The following is a 20,231-nucleotide window of genomic DNA, read 5'->3' on the forward strand; positions in this document are numbered from 1 at the left end:
TACTAATGTCTTATTCTTTTTTGTCTCACCTTTTATATTTCCATACATTCTGGATCTGTCCAGTATTTTGTTTTAGATCAGATAAACTGGGCAAACTCTAATAATGACACGCCCTCTATCGCTATTCAGTGATATTGCAGCTTCAGCGTAGTAGGTATGAAGTTTAGCTGACTTGTAGGCATGAGCAGTGAGGGAAAAATCTTTACATGGCATGGGCAGCTGCCACAAAGACCTGCCCCACCAAGTTTTAGCATGTGTTCTTTCTCATGAGAAGAGGAGCACATGTGGGAAATTGAAAGCCTGTAGTTCAATTAGGCCGTTAAAGGGTAGTTCACCCAAAAATGAAAATTATCCTAGGTATCTATGACTTTCTTCTTTCAGAAGAATCCAGTCGGGGTTATATTAAAAATTATCTTTGATCTTTCAAGCTGTTTAATGGCACTCAATGGGTGTTGCATGCATCAGTCCAAATGAGGTCCGGCTTTCCCCTTGCCTCAGAAGAGACAAACTAGGAAGTGCAGGAGAGAGATCAAAACAAACAGCTAGCAATGAAACTTGGCAAACTTAGACCTTACCTGACTTAGGTTGTCAATAGCCCTATTCGGTAGACAGTAATTGTCTCTCATGTGGATGTCTGTATTTACATGGCACCTCAGTGAACTCACGGATTTGGTTGGCGATTCTCTTTCACAGTGCATAAACTAATTTCTGTCTAGAATATTCTATCTCTCAAAATGATTTATGTCAATAAAAAGGTGGAGATTAGCAGAAAACATGAGGTACCTGTTTGGTTTATCTTTTTATGTAATTATTTCTCCCACTTGCTGTTATGGAGCAGTTATGAAATATTGTTCTTGTAAATAGCCTACTTAACAGCGTTTTTTAAAAAAAATCCCCCTTGGCATGAAAATTAGCTAAATGCTGTAAGGTGTTCGGCAGTAAAAAAAAATTAAACCGGAATTTTCATTAGCTGTGGATTCGGACAGCAAATTAAATTACCACATGATTTTGGTATCTAAAATAGTATTTTGCCCGGGATTTTTACACTAAAATCCTCGACTAACCCATGTAAATGTTGAAAATTGCTTATTCCTATGAGAAGCAATTAACTTCCAAATCTTTTTATGTTGAGGACATTTTTGGAAAGTCAGCGTGACATTTACACACACTCCATTCTAACACAACAAACGAATGCTTATATTTAAAATGTTTAAAATATCCTGCCTAAAACGTGAATGTGTCTTGCAAAAAAAAAAAAAAGGTTAATTCAAAATAGTCTCACATACCATATAGCTATGGTCCTCATCTCAAATATATTCAGAATTAAACTATCATTGTTTCATTTACATTACCTTGTCTGTTGTCGTGATGTCGGTGAGCTGCAGAACTCGTGCAAACATATTTACATCGCAATGATCAGATACTTTCTTAGCTTCTGCTTTCTCACCTCTGCCATTTTGTTGTGTTTATTTTGAGAGGAAAACATGTGAGAGAGAACAAGTGCAAATCGCGGCAGCTGCAGTTCCTGTGGCATGTTTGTGGGAGCTGCTGTTTGCATAAACTATATTATCAGCCCACATTTACATATTCATCTAAACTTGCTCTTAGTAGCATGAACAACATCTAGATGTTTGGTAGCCAATTTATTTCCAGCATTATTTTACTTCTAAGCAAAGAACTAAAAAAGTACTTCATGAGTATATCGGGCACTGAATGGCCTTAAGTCTCTTGTACATGTGCACTAGGGCAAGCACGAGCATATAAATTGCTGGCTGCAGTTCACTTAACGTCCACCACTAATAAGAAGGGTTTCTAAATTCTAAATACAGCTCCTTGACTGGTAAAAAAGCATTACAACATGAAAAGGACACTAGAGCTGTTACACTGCAGTTTGCATCTAAACATTATGTACTTCATGTATTCATGATTATTACAGTTGTCTTGAGGTTAAAGATAGAACACTGCTTCAGTATCCATTCCAGACTTTACATTAGACATCAAATTGCAAACCGTCATAATAGTAAACCTGCTGCTATGCTATCTGTTTTTGCTGCATTTTATTATTTGCATTGAGCACTGACCCATTTTTGGGGCATAAAACTGTCTCTGAAATGGTTTTGTAAAGTTTTTCTTCATCAGAATCAATGGAGAGCTTTTTAGGCAGCACCCATTCTCCTGTGAAGTATGCGTAGAATACTCAGACTAGCATTGAACATATGGTCATGCTGGAAGATCAATTTATAGAATGGATCTATGGGTAGATGCCCTGTAGGTTCAGCATGCTTCGTGGCAGTCAGTGGCCTGTACAAACGATTGGTCTGATGACGAAATGGAGGGTTTTTGGACACAATTAGCTGGAGAGTTTTCTGTAAGAAAAAAAAAGAGACATTTCTCTGTCACTCAGTTAAACATGGAGCCTTAACAAATAAAAGAACAGTCCATCCACACACTCACCTCTGCCACTTCCTTAGGTGTCTGGCCTACTGAGTAAAAAACTTCATGTGAATATTTCAGGTAGATCTGACGGAAGATGCGAGCTGTCTCCTCGTCAGTCTCTGAGAGATCCATCTTCTCTGCCTCTTCATACACTTTCTTCTCAAACTCCGTTACAACTGGGCCTGGCTCCACTAACGTCATGCTTGTGAGATTTGTATAGAAGCCATACTTACAATGCATGAATTGAATCATTTATGGTTTTATTATTATATGGTTTATGGATCATTAACATAATATAATGCACTTAAAAAAATATGTTATTTAGCAACTTTGTGGTTGCTGCATGTTTACCCTTGTTAAAAAAGTACACTATAGCATACTTGTAAATGGAGGTTTCATTATAAAAATAATATGCTTAAGTGTGAATTGAATGTAATGTTTTCGGACACTTTACATGTAATTTCAAACAATACACTACAATAACAATTTTAATGAAGTACTTTATATGTGCTTTAGTCTGTTAGTCGACACAAAAATTTATTTAATTCTTTAAAGCATGACAAAAGACTTAATACTTTTAATTTGACATTATTACAAAGTGCACATTTTAAAAGTGTACTTAAATGTGTTAAGAAACAGCTAAGAAAGTGTTTTTTTCTTTAAGTATTGTATATTCACTTAAGTGGCCTTTTATTTGATTAATGTTATATTACCTGCACACTAGAATGGAACATTCACTAAAAATCACTTTGGGACCAGCTGATCAAAAGTGAATTTACCTCAACCTAACCCTTTTTATCAGTTTGCTAAATCTGTTTTATTGTGTACTCACTTGACATTGAACTTCATAGCTTGCACGGCAAGACTCTCACAAAACCCCTCTACAGCAAATTTAGAGGCAGCATATACATCATTGAAAAGTAGTCCTGAAAAAAAGTCCTCTAAATATATATATGATTCTTTCAGTTGTGAATGTATAGGGTTTATAATAAATGAGTTATGTGGTATTACCCTGGATTCCCAGGACGCTGCCCATCACTATGATGTGTCCACTCTGACACCGCTTCATGTCATGCAGCAGTTCCTTTACCAGTCTCACCAGCCCAAAGAAGTTAGTGTTGAAGAGTTCCTGCATAGCACTTACATTCTGACACTCCAAAGGACCAATCATACCCACACCGGTTTTATTCACTACAAACCAGTGAAGAAGAGTCTAAATCAAACAGTATGTGTGATTGGGATGTTTGACCCTTGAGTGTAAAAGGGCGTTCTTGGCCTCTTATGAGTTACAGGTCCTTCTCAAAAAATTAGCATATTGTGCTAAAGTTCATTATTTTCCATAATGTAATGATAAAAATTTAACTTTCATATATTTTAGATTCATTGCACACCAACTGAAATATTTCAGGTCTTTTATTGTTTTAATACTGATGATTTTGGCATACAGCTCATGAAAACCCAAAATGCCTGTCTCAAAAAATTAGCATATTTCATCCGACCAATAAAAGAAAAGTGTTTTTAATACAAAAAAAGTCAACCTTCAAATAATTCTGTTCAGTTATGCACTCAATACTTGGTCGGGAATCCTTTTGCAGAAATGACTGCTTCAATGCGGCGTGGCATGGAGGCAATCAGCCTGTGGCACTGCTGAGGTGTTATGGAGGCCCAGGATGCTTCGATAGCGGCCTTAAGCTCATCCAGAGTGTTGGGTCTTGCGTCTCTCAACTTTCTCTTCACAATATCCCACAGATTCTTTATGGGGTTCAGGTCAGGAGAGTTGGCAGGCCAATTGAGCACAGTAATACCATGGTCAGTAAACCATTTACCAGTGGTTTTGGCACTGTGAGCAGGTGCCAGGTCATGCTGAAAAACGAAATCTTCATCTCCATAAAACTTTTCAGCAGATGGAAGCATGAAGTGCTCCAAAATCTCCTGATAGCTAGCTGCATTGACCCTGCCCTTGATAAAACACAGTGGACCAACACCAGCAGCTGACATGGCACCCCAGACCATCACTGACTGTGGGTACTTGACACTGGACTTCAGGTATTTTGGCATTTCCTTCTCCCAAGTCTTCCTCCAGACTCTGGCACCTTGATTTCCGAATGACATGCAAAATTTGTCCAAAAGTCCAGTGCTGCTTCTCTGTAGCCCAGGTCAGGCGCTTCTGCCGCTGTTTCTGGTTCAAAAGTGGCTTGACCTGTGGAATGCGGCACCTGTAGCCCATTTCCTGCACACGCCTGTGCACGGTGGCTCTGGATGTTTCTACTCCAGACTCAGTCCACTGCTTCCGCAGGTCCCCCAAGGTCTGGAATCGGTCCTTCTCCACAATCTTCCTCAGGGTCCGGTCACCTCTTCTCGTTGTGCAGCGTTTTTTGCCACACTTTTTCCTTCCCACAGAGTTCCCACTGAGGTGCCTTGATACAGCACTCTGGGAACAGCTTATTCGTTCAGGAATTTCTTTCTGTGTCTTACCCTCTCGCTTGAGGGTGTCAATGATGGCCTTCTGGACAGCAGTCAGGTCGGCAGTCTTACCCATGATTGCGGTTTTGAGTAATGAACCAGGCTGGGAGTTTTTAAAAGCCTCAGGAATCTTTTGCAGGTGTTTAGAGTTAATTAGTTGATTCAGATGATTAGGTTAATAGCTTGTTTAGAACCTTTTCATGATATGCTAATTTTTTGAGATAGGAATTTTGGGTTTTCATGAGCTGTATGCCAAAATCATCAGTATTAAAACAATAAAAGACCTGAAATATTTCAGTTGGTGTGCAGTGAATCTAAAATATATGAAAGTTTAATTTTTATCATTACATTATGGAAAATAATGAACTTTATCACAATATGCTATTTTTTTTAGAAGGACCTGTAGTTCTGGGACCTCCATGAGGAGGGTCAACTTTAATGTCTCCCATGTTAATTGTGAGTCAGTAAACTCTCCCGCGTAACTAAATATGACATTTATTACAATGGATTTATGCAAGGATTGTTTTAAGTTCACCTAAATTAGAAGTTATTTTAATTAGTCTAATAAATGTTTAAATTGATAGCTCTTATAATGTTGAATGGCTAGTTAATGGTTAAATATTAGGGGAAAGAACATTTTCCTAGAGATGTCAGTGATATCAGTGATACTCTCCAAAATAGATGCCATTATACAAATATTAAACATAACTGTATTCATGTTGTTTCTACATTAATTTGAAGATTGAATGTGAAATTATTGCAATATAAAAGTATTTATAAAAAACTTTAATGTTAGGTGGGATATTGCGATTAACTTGTTAATTTGTTTAAATCGATTGACAGCAGCAGAGGCGTCATGCCCATTCAAAGTTTTGAGCCAAGTGGATTTTGAATGCAGCTTCCAAACTACAATTTTTTTTTAAAAAATTATATATTTAATACAAACACATCGGCGTGATTAGAAAGTTCCGCGCGTCATGTCGCCAGATACTAAATTCAAAAAGCCAGATACAGACGTGTTTTTACACCAATCACACGTTGCTTTTGAGTTTATTAATATCAATCAGGTGTTCAGATGAGTCATCGCTATAATGCCAGGGTTTTCTTTACTCGCTCGCTGACTGAATACCTCTTTCTGGCGAATTATCTCGTCAGAAACAAAGGGCAAATGTGTGTACGAATCTGTAAGATATTCAATTAACAGTGTATACTTCAGTGATTTTAATGGATATTTTTGAAAGTGCCCGAACAAGATTCTCTGCTCTCCTTCTGTACAATGAAAGTGTTATGATTAGAAGCTTAACGCAATGTTTTTATTCACATTAAATATGAACTCAGTCCTATTAAAAATGTTATGGCATGACACCCATATCTATTAAGTAAACTGACAGGTTTTTTTATGCACAGTTAATAGATTACATTATTAGGTTACTTTGACCACGGCCCATATAGATCAACATTAAGGTGAGATGCAAGATATTTCATGATAATTCAGTTAATGCGTTTGGGAATGTTTCGAATAAAAAGGAAAAAAATAAAACATAAGTGCTGTTGTGGCTGCTGTGTGTCACATGACATATTAAATGTGGTATAAAAATTTACTATTACTATTGAAAAGCTTTTAGTCAAGTCAAAAGACTCATTCAAATTTTGGTTATAGTTCTATGAAGCTGCATTGCTCAGAAACAAAGATAACTAACACATCCATTCCACTTGTCGATCTGTTAAGCTGTTGACACACTCTCTGATGGAGTCCTCACAGGTGGCATCCAGCTGTCGGATCTCCAGCGATATGTTGAGGGATTTTCCAGCTGTTCTCTCCAGCTACGATTAACTAACAACAAACTTTACTTAACCACTTAGTAAGTAATACCACTCAGTTAAAAGCAAAACGGTTTTTTTTTTTTTGGCTAATGACTCAAAATTTTCCAGTATGATACAGTGTTAAGTTCAGAGGAATAGCAGAAAATTGACCATAGGAGTAAGATGCAAAGAAAACTGCAATTTAATATCAATTTCTTTGCAATTGTACATAGTCTGTTTTTTTTTTTTTTTAAATGATACAAATAAAATAAAATGCACTAATTATAAACATATTATTATGCATTGATTCTGTAAATGGTTAAATGTTCATGTCAAAATTAAAATAAGTAGTTACTACAATGTTAATATTGTTTTACTTCTTTGTTCCTTTGCTAGTTATTTATCACTGAAGGAACAGTATTAGAAACTGTTCCTTTATAATGTTGTTATATACATAATGCATATTTATAAAATTCTAAGAGTCATTTTACATTCATATGCAGTCTTCTTACCTTTGAAGCGCCTTAATTTATCTTTTGCGAGACGGACAGCCAGCGCCAAACCAATTCCAGAGGGAGGATCCGGTCACCAAAACTTTTCGTGTCCCCATATCTTTCGTTCAAGGATAATTTCTAATTTGAAACCACTTACAAAGCATTAAACTTTAGTAGCATTACATTTGCCATAGCTATAGCTAATATTCTGTTCAAAATCACAACCATCTTATTATCATAATCTTTTGGTACGTTATATCTCAGTTACACATATAGCCTATGTAAATATATTACAGCACACAGCAGCAGTGCAACGTACATTTACAAGCTCTTAAAAATACAAAAATCAGGAAGCACACTGTAACAACAACCCTGAATTTAGGTTTCCCATTTTTCGTGCTAGTTGAACAATTAAAGGGAACATAAATTAGAACGCAGAAAGGTTTCTGGACTACGGATTAAATTTTATTCAGATTTTCTCATCACGGCGGCGCGCCTCGTGAGCTTGTTTTAACTGGTCTGTAGAGATTTGATATATTTCAAATCTAAACCGCATGAAAAGTCTTATGTTTTATAAAGGTCGTCACGTTTTAATTAGCGTTAAAAATGACAGTGACGACAGTTGCACTGCGTGAAAACAAAACATGAGATACAAAAGCACACAACCTGTTTGACAGACCTCTTGTCATCCATAAACTCCTTTCAGTCGGAACGCACGAGTTCTGCGCGAGAGCGACACGACACTGCACTGTGAAAACAAGTCATGTGCAGAGCTGCGTTCAGAGCAGGGACGTGCGGTCAGGGTAGGCAGGGTAGGCAGTGCCTCACCAAAGGAAATGTTGACATTACATTTATTAATTCCTATAGCTTTATTAATTCACCACATTATTAATTGCATTAATTGTATTCCAAATATTATTTTTTGTAACAAAAATTTTCAGGAATACACATAATATACTAATTTTGCCATTGTTTGCTCCTAAAAACTGTTGTTTCATGCAGGAAATTCAAAAGCCATGGCCATTGAGGCAGAGGTGAGCGGTGCCTCTTTTGGTCCATAGAACGTAGTTTATGTAGATTTGCGCATGCGCAGTCAGTTCTCATGCTGTCTTGAATTATCAACATTGAGGCAGAGACCGAGCTTGCTTCATGTCACGTGATCTACTCGCTCTCACTCAATCCGCGCGCTTACCGAATACTAGCATCTAGTATACTTGCGTGTCGGTGTGTGCGCCTAGCAGTTTGTAGGAGCGCATAAGCTGTTTTTGTACTTTAAAGCTGTACTGCTGACGCAATGTTTTCTGACTGTAGCCTGGTGCGCCGTCACCAGACCAAAGGTGTGTGTGTGTGTGTGTGTGTGTGTGTGTGTGTGCGTGTGTGTGTGCGCCGTGGCTGTCTGTGCGCGTTTGCGCATTTTGATGGAGTGACTAGGCTGCCGCGCCGCCTCCTTTTCTGTGTCCCGCACAAAACATTTGTTTGTTGTATAAGTCATAAGATAGATGTGTCCATTAATTTGATTATTATATTTGATTGTGCATTAGCCTCACATGACTGACTTTGCTGAATGTAGGCAGCGATCTGATGCCTGATATGAACCTGGGTTGCTAAATTAACTGAATGAATATATGAACATATTCCACACATTGATAGGTCACAGCCTACCCATGACAAGATTTCACCGCACGTTACTGGTTCAGAGAACCCTGGGATTTGAAGTCATTGAATGTATAACAACAACAGCAAAAACAACAAAAATACTACTACTACTACTACTACTACTACTACTACTAATAATAATAATAATAATAGGCTAGTAATAAAAAATATTATTATGATTAGCCTATCATCATCATCATCAGGCATATAGAATAAAATATATATCCTAAATTGTTTTGAAGCTGTATGCTTTGGTGATACATCAAATTAAATGAAGTGTTTATTGAAAATGACATTTGGAAATCATTAAATGAAATACATTTCAGCAGAGGTGGGTAGAGTACCCAAAAACTGTACTCAAGTAAAAGTAAAAGTACTTCTAGAAATATTTACTCAAGTAAAAGTAAAAGTACTAGTCTTGAATAGTTACTTGAGTAAGAGTAAAAGAGTATCGGATAAAAAATCTACTCAAGTAGTTAGTTACTAGTTACTTTGGGTCATATGTACTGAGCCTATTTTTATTTAGATATATAGATAAAATGTATGTGTGCGTGTATAAATGTATATATTTCAGTGAAGTGTGACGTGACATTCAGCCAAGTATGGTGACCCATACTCAGAATTTGTGCTCTGCATTTAACCCATCCGAAATGCACACACACAGAGCAGTGAACACACACACACACACACACTGTGAGCACACACCCGGAGCAGTGGGCAGCCATTTATGCTGCAGCGCCCGGGGAGCAGTTGGGGGTTCGATGCCTTGCTCAAGGGCACCTAAGTCGTGGTATTGAAGGTGGAGAGAGAACTGTACATGCACTGCCCCCACCCACAAATCCTGCCAGCCCAGGAATCGAACTCACAACCTTTCGATTCTCACAACCGACTCTCTAACCATTAGGCCACGACTTCCATAAAACCTTGTCTGTTTACTTAAGTAACAGATATAGGTGTCATGCCAAAACATATTTTTAATACGACTGACTTTATATTAAATGTGAATTTAACATTGAAAGTTAATGTGATATAAATATTGCTACTAATCTTTCATGGTTCAGAAAGAGAGCAAATAACATTTACATTATTAAAGATCATTTTCACTGACAGTCTAGATTTCAATCACTCTCAGAAACTCCCATTAAAATCACTGAAACTGTTAACACTGTGAAATCAATATCTTAATTAAAGATTCGTACACACATCTGCACTTTGTTGTTTCTGCGAGAGAATTCGCCAGAAAGAGGTATTCAGTCAGTGAGCGAGTGAAGGAAGCACCGGCATTTCAGCGATGACTCATCTGAACACCTCTGATTGGCCAATGCTTTAATAAGCTCAAAAGAATCATGTGTGATTGGTTATAATGCGCAGTGCTGTAAAAACGCGTCTGTCTCAGGCTCAGCGCCAGCAAGCAATCACAGATCTGAATTTAGCAGATGATGATATGACTCACTGATCGCTCTCACGTCGGTGTTATTGTAGCCTATTAAAATTAATAAAATCTTAATCGGCAATATTTTGTCTTTTGGAAGCTGCATTCAACTTGACTCCCCTCTGTTATAAGCCACACGTACAACAAACTAATGTCACAGTGGTATCGTGTACTGTAATGGAATGTAGCCCAAGTTATTACCTGTTGAACAGTAGACAGCACACGCGGTGTTCATCTAATAAGGATCTCCATCGCTAGCAAATAATATCCTTTGCAGATTTGCTTTCAATTCAGTGCAGTTCCAGCCACGTTTTCAACGCTCTTTCTGTTCTTAAACGTCACAACTCCGAGTGAACCACTTCAGACGCTCAGTGCGTGCGGCAGGGAACTGAACAACTCATTCAAACTGATTCATGAACCAATTCACTCGTTTGCAAATTGGTTTGATCAAGCCTTTGAACAGAATTGACTCAAAAGAATGAATCATACACGACTGGGCATCGCTCATTGCCCAGAGAAAAGTAGACGGCGCGTTTGGAATAAACTGAAGCAGTTATAACATTTATGGCATTAAGATAAAGTAACGAGAGGAGCGTCGCCCACAGTAACGAAGTAAAAGTACAGATTTTTCCCCCAAAATTTACTCAAGTAAGAGTATAAAGTACCCATCTTTAAATATACTCCGAAAAGTATTAGTTACCCCAAAAAATTACTCAAGTAAATGTAACGAAGTAAATGTAACTCATTACTACCCACCTCTGCATTTCAGCTACTATAAAAAGAAAATTCGTTTTATATATAGTCATGAATAAGGCAGTCACGATATTAGATTTTTCATATCACAGTTATTGTGGCAATAAGAATTCACGATATCGATATATCGTGATATCTATAGAAACCTTGGGGGAGGGGGGGATACTATCAAGTTCAACGGTATGATGAATAAATATTAATGGTAACACTTTACAATAAGATTTCATTTATTAACTAACATGAATGAACAGTGAGTGAACAATACATTTATGACACAATTTATTAATCTTTGTTAATGTTAATAAAAATAGTCGATCATTGTTCATGTTAGTTCATAGTACATTAATGTTTACAAACACAACTTGAGATTTTAATAATGCATAAGTAAATGCTGAAATTAACATGAACTAAGATTAATAAATGCTGTGAAAATATTGTTCATTATTATTTATGTCATTTATATGTGTTAACTTATGTAATTAACTAATGAACCTTATTGAAGAATGACCGCAGATGAGGCATTAAGTGCATGGCACTGAAACCAACTTAACATTATACAGAGTTTAATGTAGAAATGTGGTCGCTCAGTTTTTCAAGATCAGTTTTAATCATGTAACTGTTAATAGATTTGAACGAAGAAATAAAGTGTTACTCCAAACAGGCGATTTATTGCAAATAAAAAAACAAAGACAAGTAAAGAAAACGCGGTACTTATTAAGATAGTCACCCTTTAAGTATATGAACACAGAAAACCGCTGTTAATAGGTTATATAATATTTTCCAGTCTATGACTTAATGTCAACTTACTCTGATGAACACGGCTCTCCTCGGTGCAGCTGTGAGCGCTGCGTCTTCTTCTTGTGTGACAGTGTCAGCGTTAAGGCACAATACTGCCACCTGGGCACTCAACCAGATACTGGCGCTTGAGTATTTAAATGTGTTGTTATCATAAGAGAACTGTTCATTTTAAATATTGGGGTATATCGTCACACACGAAATTAACACGATATCGATAATTGTTGCTTTGAATATCACAGTTATCGTCAATACCGGTATATCGCGACACCCCTAGTCATGAATAAATTGGTGTCTGTGAACTAATCTTGTCTAAATCGTTCTTCCATGCATTAAACTGGAGGTGGGTATGTTTATTCGTTATACAGAGTTAAAATGACTCAAAGGACATTATCACTAAGTGAATTAGCCTAGCTACTGAACAATACTGAATAATCTGAAATTTACGATGCTTTTGGGAAACGCAGCCCTGAGTGATTCTTTTTCGTGAACAGATTCAAGAGATCAGAATTTAATGGGCATGACGCCTGTGATCACAAAATCAGCGCTGTCATTACAGGTGGCTACAAAACCACACCGAACGGTAGAGAGATGAGTCGAATGCGTGAAGAAGTGGAGGTACAGTATTTGTTATTCGTATAAACATACAGTTAAATGGCGTGATATTTTATTGGATACAATATGACACGCTATTAAAGGAAGTTTGCAGTAACTTCCTCAACAGTCATAGTGCATAGGCTATTGTACTTAGGTTAAAATGGATTGATGTTTTCCTGCATATAAATCACAATTTGTATTAATTTTTAAAGGCCACACACATGTTTTGAGTTTCTGTTTTATACAGCGTGGTTGTTCTTTCGTATAAAGATAAATACATGTGAATATTCTCGCTCTCTCGACTTAGTTGGGGAAAAAAAGAGGCGACAGAGAGAAGTTTCATGGACTTATTGAGATTAACAAAGCTGTATTGTTTATGCGATGCTATGGAAACAACCATATGGTTGCAATGTGTGTCGCCCTGATGGCAAATAAGGACAGGGGTAAAGTGCAAACCTTTTCAGAAAAAAAAAGAAAGAAAGGGACGTGATGTGTGGCCAAGTATGGTGACCCAAACTTGGAATTTGTGCTCTGCATTTCACCCATCCAAATGTATGCACACACAGCAGTGAGAAGTGAACAAACACACACACGGGGCACAGCGCCTTTGGTCAAGGGTCTCACCTCAGTCATGTTATTGAGGGTGGAAGACAGTACTGGTTGTCCCCCACCTACAGTCCCTAAGACCCAGGACTCATACCCACAACCTTTGGTTTACAAGTCAAAATCTCTAACCATTAGGCCACGTGTATCCCACATTCTTTTTAGAACCATATGTATTATGTGCCGTTGCTCACGTTTTAAGTTGTTTTTTTGTATCGAATTCACGTCTTCTTTATATATAGAGCTGGACGAGGAAGACAAGTCCGCTTTGAATGATGACCCTGTAGCTAAGGTATGGTGCAGGTGACTTTAAGCAGTTTATGTACATTTATGGAAAGAGCATGTAGATGTAGCTATTTTGTAGCAAAAAAAGTAATGGGACATGGAAGTCACACTTTACATTTATGAATGACATTGCATTAGTTCACAAAATAACAGCGATTAAGCATTGAAAGAGAGCCATTTGTTAATGCAATGAAATTAAGTGTGATTGGGTCACTGTATAATTCAGTGTTATTCATTAACACTTACTCTGCACTTATATAGAATGTGGTTATGGAACTCAAAGCTGATGAAAAACAATCATAGCCATCTCCTAACAACCTGCAAACATTATTTGTTATGTTACATGATCTCTGTAAAATGAAAGTACCAGTTAGCGCAGTCTACTTTACAGTTTTTAATTGTATAATGGAGATAGTCATTAAAAATTTCTAGAACAGAAAAACCTGCCAAGTCATCTGGATCCAGTGTTGCTAGTCAGTTAGCACAAGAAGGAGTTTCTCTCTTTGGATGTGGATTTACAGGATCAATAAAACATCATGTTACACCATAGTCTTATTGCATCACTCCTGTCCCACTTCAGGCACCAGCCAAGAAAAAACCCAATGATGATACTGATATAGCGGTTAGTTGCATTAAGTTGTTTACTTGAATTATCAATTGCACAAAGGCTAATACTGAAGAACTGTATGTGGACTATAAGCAATGTGAACTAACATGCACAGACATGCTTGCAGGAGCTCGGGGCACATCTACGAGTTCTGCCACTAACAGAGGAGATCCAGGAGTTTGACCAGGCTCAGGCAAACCAGATCCCTTCTGTCATACATCAGTTTTCCTGCGAGTCATGTGACAGGGACTGGTGGCGTTGTGTGCCTCAGAGGAAAGGGGTATGATGTCTGACCACACCTTACAAGATAAAATCACATTCACTCTGTGCTTTTCCCAGATTTAGCAGTCATCTGTGTGCTTTTGACTTGTTATAGGTATCAAGCTGTCATCGATGCAAAAATAAGTATGACCCTGTGCCAGCCAACAAAATGTGGGGTATAGCAGAGTTTAACTGTCCAAACTGTTTGCGGACTTTCAAGTAAGACATTATGTATGCTTTACTGTATTGCTGTTCTTCAGTTTTTAATGAGAATCATGGCATTGTTTTCTCTTCTGCATATGACAAGGAGTATTGTATTAACATATGTTTCTGGTTTTGGTCGGATGGATGGATGTTCTCCTTGTTATGGCTGTCGCTCAGCCATTTTCCCCACAAAGATTCTACCACCAATGAAGAGTAAGACGCCTGGGTCTAGAAGCAGAAATCAGCACAGCTGCCTAGCTGAAGACTGTTATAATTGAATGGGTAATTTGATGCTGTTTGACACAATGACCACAAGAAGTTTTGCACAATCTTAAGGTGTTACAGTAGGCCTTAATTATATACAGTATTCAGAGCACGAATATCAATCAATTAAAGTAATGTTAAAATATGTTAACTTCCTGCAACACTGCAGACCACTGTATTTTTTGTATTCCTCAATATGTGCGTGACAAATCCTCAACAGAAAACTGCTGAATCGTTCAGTTTTTTGGATGTGCTGACACAAAGTTCTAATTATTTGCAGTGCTTTCTCGCGTCCAATGTAGAGTTACGATGTGACAGCAAAAACATGGCGAGTGTTAAGTAAAGAAAAGTGGACACTGAAAATAGATGATTCAAATGTGAATGGACTGAACAGTTTTGAGTGAGTGAGTGATACCATCTTTGTTATGGATGTTGGTTCGCAGTGAGTTCACCGTTTTAACGCAAGTTTGCTTTAGCATAATTTAGGTAAAATATCTATTGTTGCTTTTACTATGGCTATAAAGATCACGCAAAATAATATTCAAACTCTCATTAGACACTTTTAACACTGACTAAAGCACATAGTCATTTCTTAAAATTATCACTGTCATATTTTGTACGTGTTCCTGCCGCGACGAGGCAGAAAATAAAAAACATTTCTAAAACAGAATTCCGTGTCACTTATCGTCACGTGTCGCTGTCACGGGTGCTAAGGACAAAAACTACATAGAAAAGATACGTTATCGCATCGCGGCACGTCTTGTTGGGACACATGGTGTCAGTTTGAGAAATCTAAGAATAAAAATATTAATGCTGACAGACCTAATAATTGAATCTGCAATTAGGGAAATTTTTTGTTTGTTTATATGTTTTTAATATTCAACAGGCAAAGTTCTTCTTTATCTAAATGCAAAAATGTTCATAATTGTTTGAATAAAACAGACTACTGCTTTTCAGAGGGCTTTGACTTTATTTTCAACTGATGTCACCTGTGCAAGTTATTGGTAAATAATAGCCAAATAATAATTTATGTATTCTGTTAGCACAGTAACTTAACGGTTTAGTTCACCAGAGAATGAAAATTCGTCCATCTTCTACTCAACCTCCAAGCATCCTTGGTGTATGTGACTTGCCTCTTTCAGAATAATCCAATCTAAGTTATTTTAAAAATTGTCCTTGCTCATCATAGCCTTTCAATGGGGGTAAGCAGGTGTTTGTTGTCAACTGTTCAGAAGACATGAAATAAAGTGCACGCATCTGTAATAAAACGTCCCTCACATGGCTCCGGGGGGTGAATAAAGGCCCCCTGTAGTGAATCCATGCATTTTTGTAAAATAAATGTAAATAAATAACGTAATAAACACTTTTTTTCCCTCACTTCTGCTGACTGTTGAGAACCAGAAGACGTGCAGGCAGAAGACGTATGCGTCACGCGCGTGCATCTGGGAAATGTAGGAGCAAAGTAAACAAAGTTTCCTTACTTTAACAAAGAAAAACCAGTCTCATCTTGGCTTATTTCGAAATCCTGTGATGTTTTTCTTTACAAATCCTCATTTTGTGCTTCTAATTCGTGACCGGCATTTTGTTTTGTTCTCTCACCACACTAATCACGAAGCATGCAGCACTGACGAACTACAACATCCACCTGCACGTCTTCTGGTTCCCCACAGTCAGCAGAATTGAGAAAAAGAGGATATTTATCTTACAAAAAATGCATGGATTCGCTACAGGGGGCCTTTATTCATTCAGGAGGTTTTATTACAGATGCGCACACTTTTTTTCACCTCTTCTGAACAGTTGACAACAAACACCCGCTTACCCCATTAAAAAGGCTTGGAAGAGCAAGGAAAATTTTTTATTTAACCTCAAATGGATTATTCTGAAAGAGGAAAGTCACATACACCTAGGATACTTCGAGGGTGAGTAGAAAATGGAGTAATTTTTATTCTCGGGTGAACTAACCCTTTAACCCCATAACTGTCACCGTCCCACCTGTGGGACGCTTGGCACTCTTTTTTGTTGTTGTCTTTTTCTCTAAGAAATCTTTTAGTAATCATCATAAATCATATATCATTTGAAAGCTTAGAAGCTCAAGATTCATCCTGTGAAAACATTTTGAAATCGGACATTGCTTTACCATGGAAATGGTACTTTAAAATCTAATGGCGGTCACCTCCCCCTTAGTGGGCAGGGTCAAGTGTCATAAAACATAACGTATTACGGTCTTCTAGAACCAAAACTTTTTATAATCTTGGCAACAAACATATCATTGGAAAGGTCTGAGTCTCAGGATTTCATATTTTTGAGTTATTTTGAGATAGAAGTAAAATTCACAGAGAAATCCAGAGAAAAATTCATTAAGCAAAATTCAAAATAGTTTTGATGACTCCCGGTGGCTGTGTGTGGTATGACGCCCTAAATAAAATCTCACAGGAACCTCAATTTTTTTCATATCAACTTCAAATTTATAACATAACTTATTTAGACACAAGGCTTTAATTTTATACCAATTTTAGAGTACAAACTGTTATGTAAAATATTTATAATAAATAAAATATAATAAAATTAATATAGCGCATATTATTTTTAGTACATTTAAACTTCTATAACTTTTTGATACTTAAATATTTTGAAGAAATTCCACTTTTGCCAACATCTGCTAATTTTCTTCTTTAAAAAGAGACCAACCTTATGTTTATATTCCAAAGTGTTCATAAATTAAAGCAATTTTAGTTTGGATAGTGCACTTTAATGCCTATTTAAAAAAATGGGGGGTGACAGTTAAGGGGTTAATGCTAGTTAACATTTTATATTATACATTTTACAGAAATAATAGCAAACAGATTTGAAAAGTTCTAGGAGTGTTCTGCGTGACCCATTCTGGTATGGATCACCATTTGAACATAAAATTTATTCAGAGTAAACGTCCAGCATCTTCGGGAATTACAATGGTGTGTAAAAGTCTTGATACCACTTATGTAAATGTTTCTGTTTTGTTGAAAATGTCTCATGTAAAATAACGTTTTTCATTACAAATTATATTACAGGAATATTTTACCTTAAAAATTAGAAACAGCTGAAAATGTACTCACCCTCAGGGCATCCAAGATGTAGATGAGTATGTTTCTTCATCAGAACAGATTTTAGCATTGCATCGCTTGCAGATCAATGGATCCTCTGCAGTGAATGGGTGCCGTCAGAATGAGAATGCAAACATATGATAAAAACATCACAATACACAAGTAATCCACACAACTAGTTTAGAATGAATGTTTTGACAAGCAAAATGATGCTTGATGTAAGAAACAAATCCATCATTAAAGCTTAAAAAAAATAATTACATCAATACAAGCTATAATTAAGCTGCATGAACTCCACAAGTTTCTGTAAAACCTGATGATCATGTTCTGCAGCATCAATAAAAAGTAAGGACATCTGAATGTCTTTTACGGTCACGGCTGGGGTGTGCTAAAGAACAGGCATGACAACGAAGATGAAGAATACAATAATATTTTAATAATACCACTACAGGTAATCCAGAAAGGGCTGGGTGACATTCACAATAACCAACAAACTAGAACACAAGAGAGAGGAACTAATACAGGGCAGATAATGAGGGGCAGACAGGTGAGCACAATGAAGGTGATTAACTAATTATGAGAACAGGAACAACCAAATATGGACACAAAGGGTGAAACCAAAATCAACAGTCCACAAACAACTTCCCTCCCGGAAGGCGCGTCCTCGTGCCATGGAGAAATGGGGAGGGACAGAGGGGGACTTAGGAGGAGGACAAAGGAGTGGATATGGGATGGTGACAGGGGAAGGCAAAGAGCTGGCAGGCAGACCAGACATGCGGAGGTTCCAGTGGAGGACAGACTCCCAGGTGGAGGACGGCTAACAGAGTCCAGGGTGGTGATGACAGAGGGAGAAGCCAGAGAGACGACAGGTGGGAACCGGAGCAGAAAGAGGAGCCAGACGAGACCCAGGTCACAGCCATGATAGTGGCCCATGGTGAAGCTGGGACAGAGAGCCGGTGAGCCAGGGTTACAGGGAGGACCCGGAGGGCCAAGGTGGAGCAGATTGCGACTGAGGTGGAGGCGGGGATCCGGAAGGCTGCGGTAGAGCCAAAGTAACCGAGGACTGAGGTGGAACCAGAGGGAATGAGGAGCCTGACAGAGCCAGAGGGACGGTGGGACGAGGCGGAGCTGGAGGAGTAGAGTCCTGAGGCGGCGGATGGTCGATGGATCTGGTGGATTGACGGTCCATGGTGGAGGCGAGGGAGCTAGGAGCCATGGTGGAGCCGCTGGGTTGAAGGGGCAAGGCAGAGTCAGGGACTCAGAGACTGGAGGAGGAGAAGAGAGAACTACCAGCCATGATGCCGATGGAGACTGGCAGACCCATGGCCATCCCACGGTCCAGCACAAGCTCCAAGACAATCCTCCCACAAAGGCAGTGAATGATTCCCGAGGTCCAACTATGGACAGCCACGCTCTGCACTCCTCATTGAGGCTTGCCAGGAAGAATCCGCAGAGGCTGCTGCCCATGTTGCTGGTGGACCTCGAGAGGCATCTCCTTCTGCTCCAGCAGCAGGAGGAGGACAACTGGATGGTGGCCGGGAAGGAGATCTTTTAAATAATCTATAACTGTAAATAAAACACTGGGAAAAAGCAGAAGTAAAATGGAAAGGAGGGGCGTTGCAACTTAAAATTTTTTGAGGTTGGTTATTCTGTCATGGCTGTGGTGTGCTAGAGAACAAGCAGGACGACGAAGATGAAGAATACATTAATATTTTAATAATCCACAACAGGTAATCCAGACAGGGTAGGCACACACGCAGAGGGTGACATTCACAATAACCAACAATCTAGAACACAGAAGATAGAAACTAATACAGGGCAGATAACGTGGGGGAAACAGGTGAGCACAATGAAGGTGATTAACTAATAATAAGAACAGGAACAACCAAATATGGACACAGAGGGAGAAACCACAATCAACAGTCCAGAGGGGTGTGAAAGTTACAAAGAGCTCACACATATTTATTAATCACACATTTAAACATCAAAAAGAGAACAACACACTTTTTATTTGATTTTGACTTAGAAATAGTGTAGTCTAAGATATTTGTCATTTATTTTGCATCATAACATTTATATGTTTTCATTTTGATATATTTATTTACCGGTTTAAAATACAATTTTATAAAACAGATAGTTCAGAGATTCTGATAGGTTGAGCTGTATTTGAAGCTGTTGTAAATTACTCTACAAACATGCACCTTTGTTTACATTTGTGTGATGCTCAGCCACCACTTTGTTGCAAGCAAAACTGATTCTGAGGAACTACATTGTTTGGAGGAAAATTTTATTTATATCATTACACTTTATTTGCTCTGTTTTATTTTGTGAAACCTTACTATATGGAATAACATTTTTATAAAAGCAATAAGCCCCGTGAAGCCATGGTTTACAGTGAATTTATAACAGCTAACCCCAGCTGTTATAAATTCACTGTAAACCATGGCTTCTTGGGGCTTATTGCTTTATTGAATTCCATATTTTGGAATTCTGTGAAC

The 20,231-nt window shown here is 37.9% G+C and overlaps 2 protein-coding genes across 2 annotated transcripts; one reads left to right on the top strand and one right to left on the bottom strand.

Moving 5' to 3' along the window:
- Positions 1-1,630: 1,630 nt before the first annotated feature.
- On the bottom strand, positions 1,631-7,403 carry zmp:0000001048 (retinol dehydrogenase 8). The gene is given in 7 exon segments (XM_059550509.1): positions 1,631-2,366; positions 2,455-2,638; positions 3,269-3,362; positions 3,448-3,627; positions 6,600-6,723; positions 7,204-7,275; positions 7,277-7,403. Coding segments are annotated over 7 exon segments (900 nt in total). The 5' UTR covers positions 7,313-7,403; the 3' UTR covers positions 1,631-2,156.
- A 5,020-nt stretch (positions 7,404-12,423) lies between these two features.
- shfl (shiftless antiviral inhibitor of ribosomal frameshifting) lies at positions 12,424-14,667 on the top strand. Its single transcript, XM_059550634.1, has 8 exons — positions 12,424-12,450; positions 12,737-12,872; positions 13,275-13,324; positions 13,579-13,611; positions 13,868-13,939; positions 14,052-14,204; positions 14,301-14,404; positions 14,493-14,667. The coding sequence occupies exons 1-8, from the start codon at positions 12,424-12,426 to the stop codon at positions 14,665-14,667; spliced, it is 750 nt and encodes a 249-aa protein (XP_059406617.1).
- Positions 14,668-20,231: the final 5,564 nt, after the last annotated feature.

The sequence above is a fragment of the Carassius carassius genome, chromosome 1 (assembly GCF_963082965.1).
Source record: "Carassius carassius chromosome 1, fCarCar2.1, whole genome shotgun sequence".
Taxonomy (NCBI): domain Eukaryota; kingdom Metazoa; phylum Chordata; class Actinopteri; order Cypriniformes; family Cyprinidae; genus Carassius; species Carassius carassius.

Bases quoted from the DNA above. Each gene is read 5' to 3' on its own strand.
- shfl (XM_059550634.1), top strand. From the start codon at position 12,424: ATGAGTCGAATGCGTGAAGAAGTGGAG. The intron at 13,940-14,051 runs GTTAGTTGCATT...ACATGCTTGCAG, and splicing joins ATGATGATACTGATATAGCG to GAGCTCGGGGCACATCTACG. The intron at 14,405-14,492 runs GTAAGACATTAT...GCATATGACAAG, and splicing joins AACTGTTTGCGGACTTTCAA to GAGTATTGTATTAACATATG.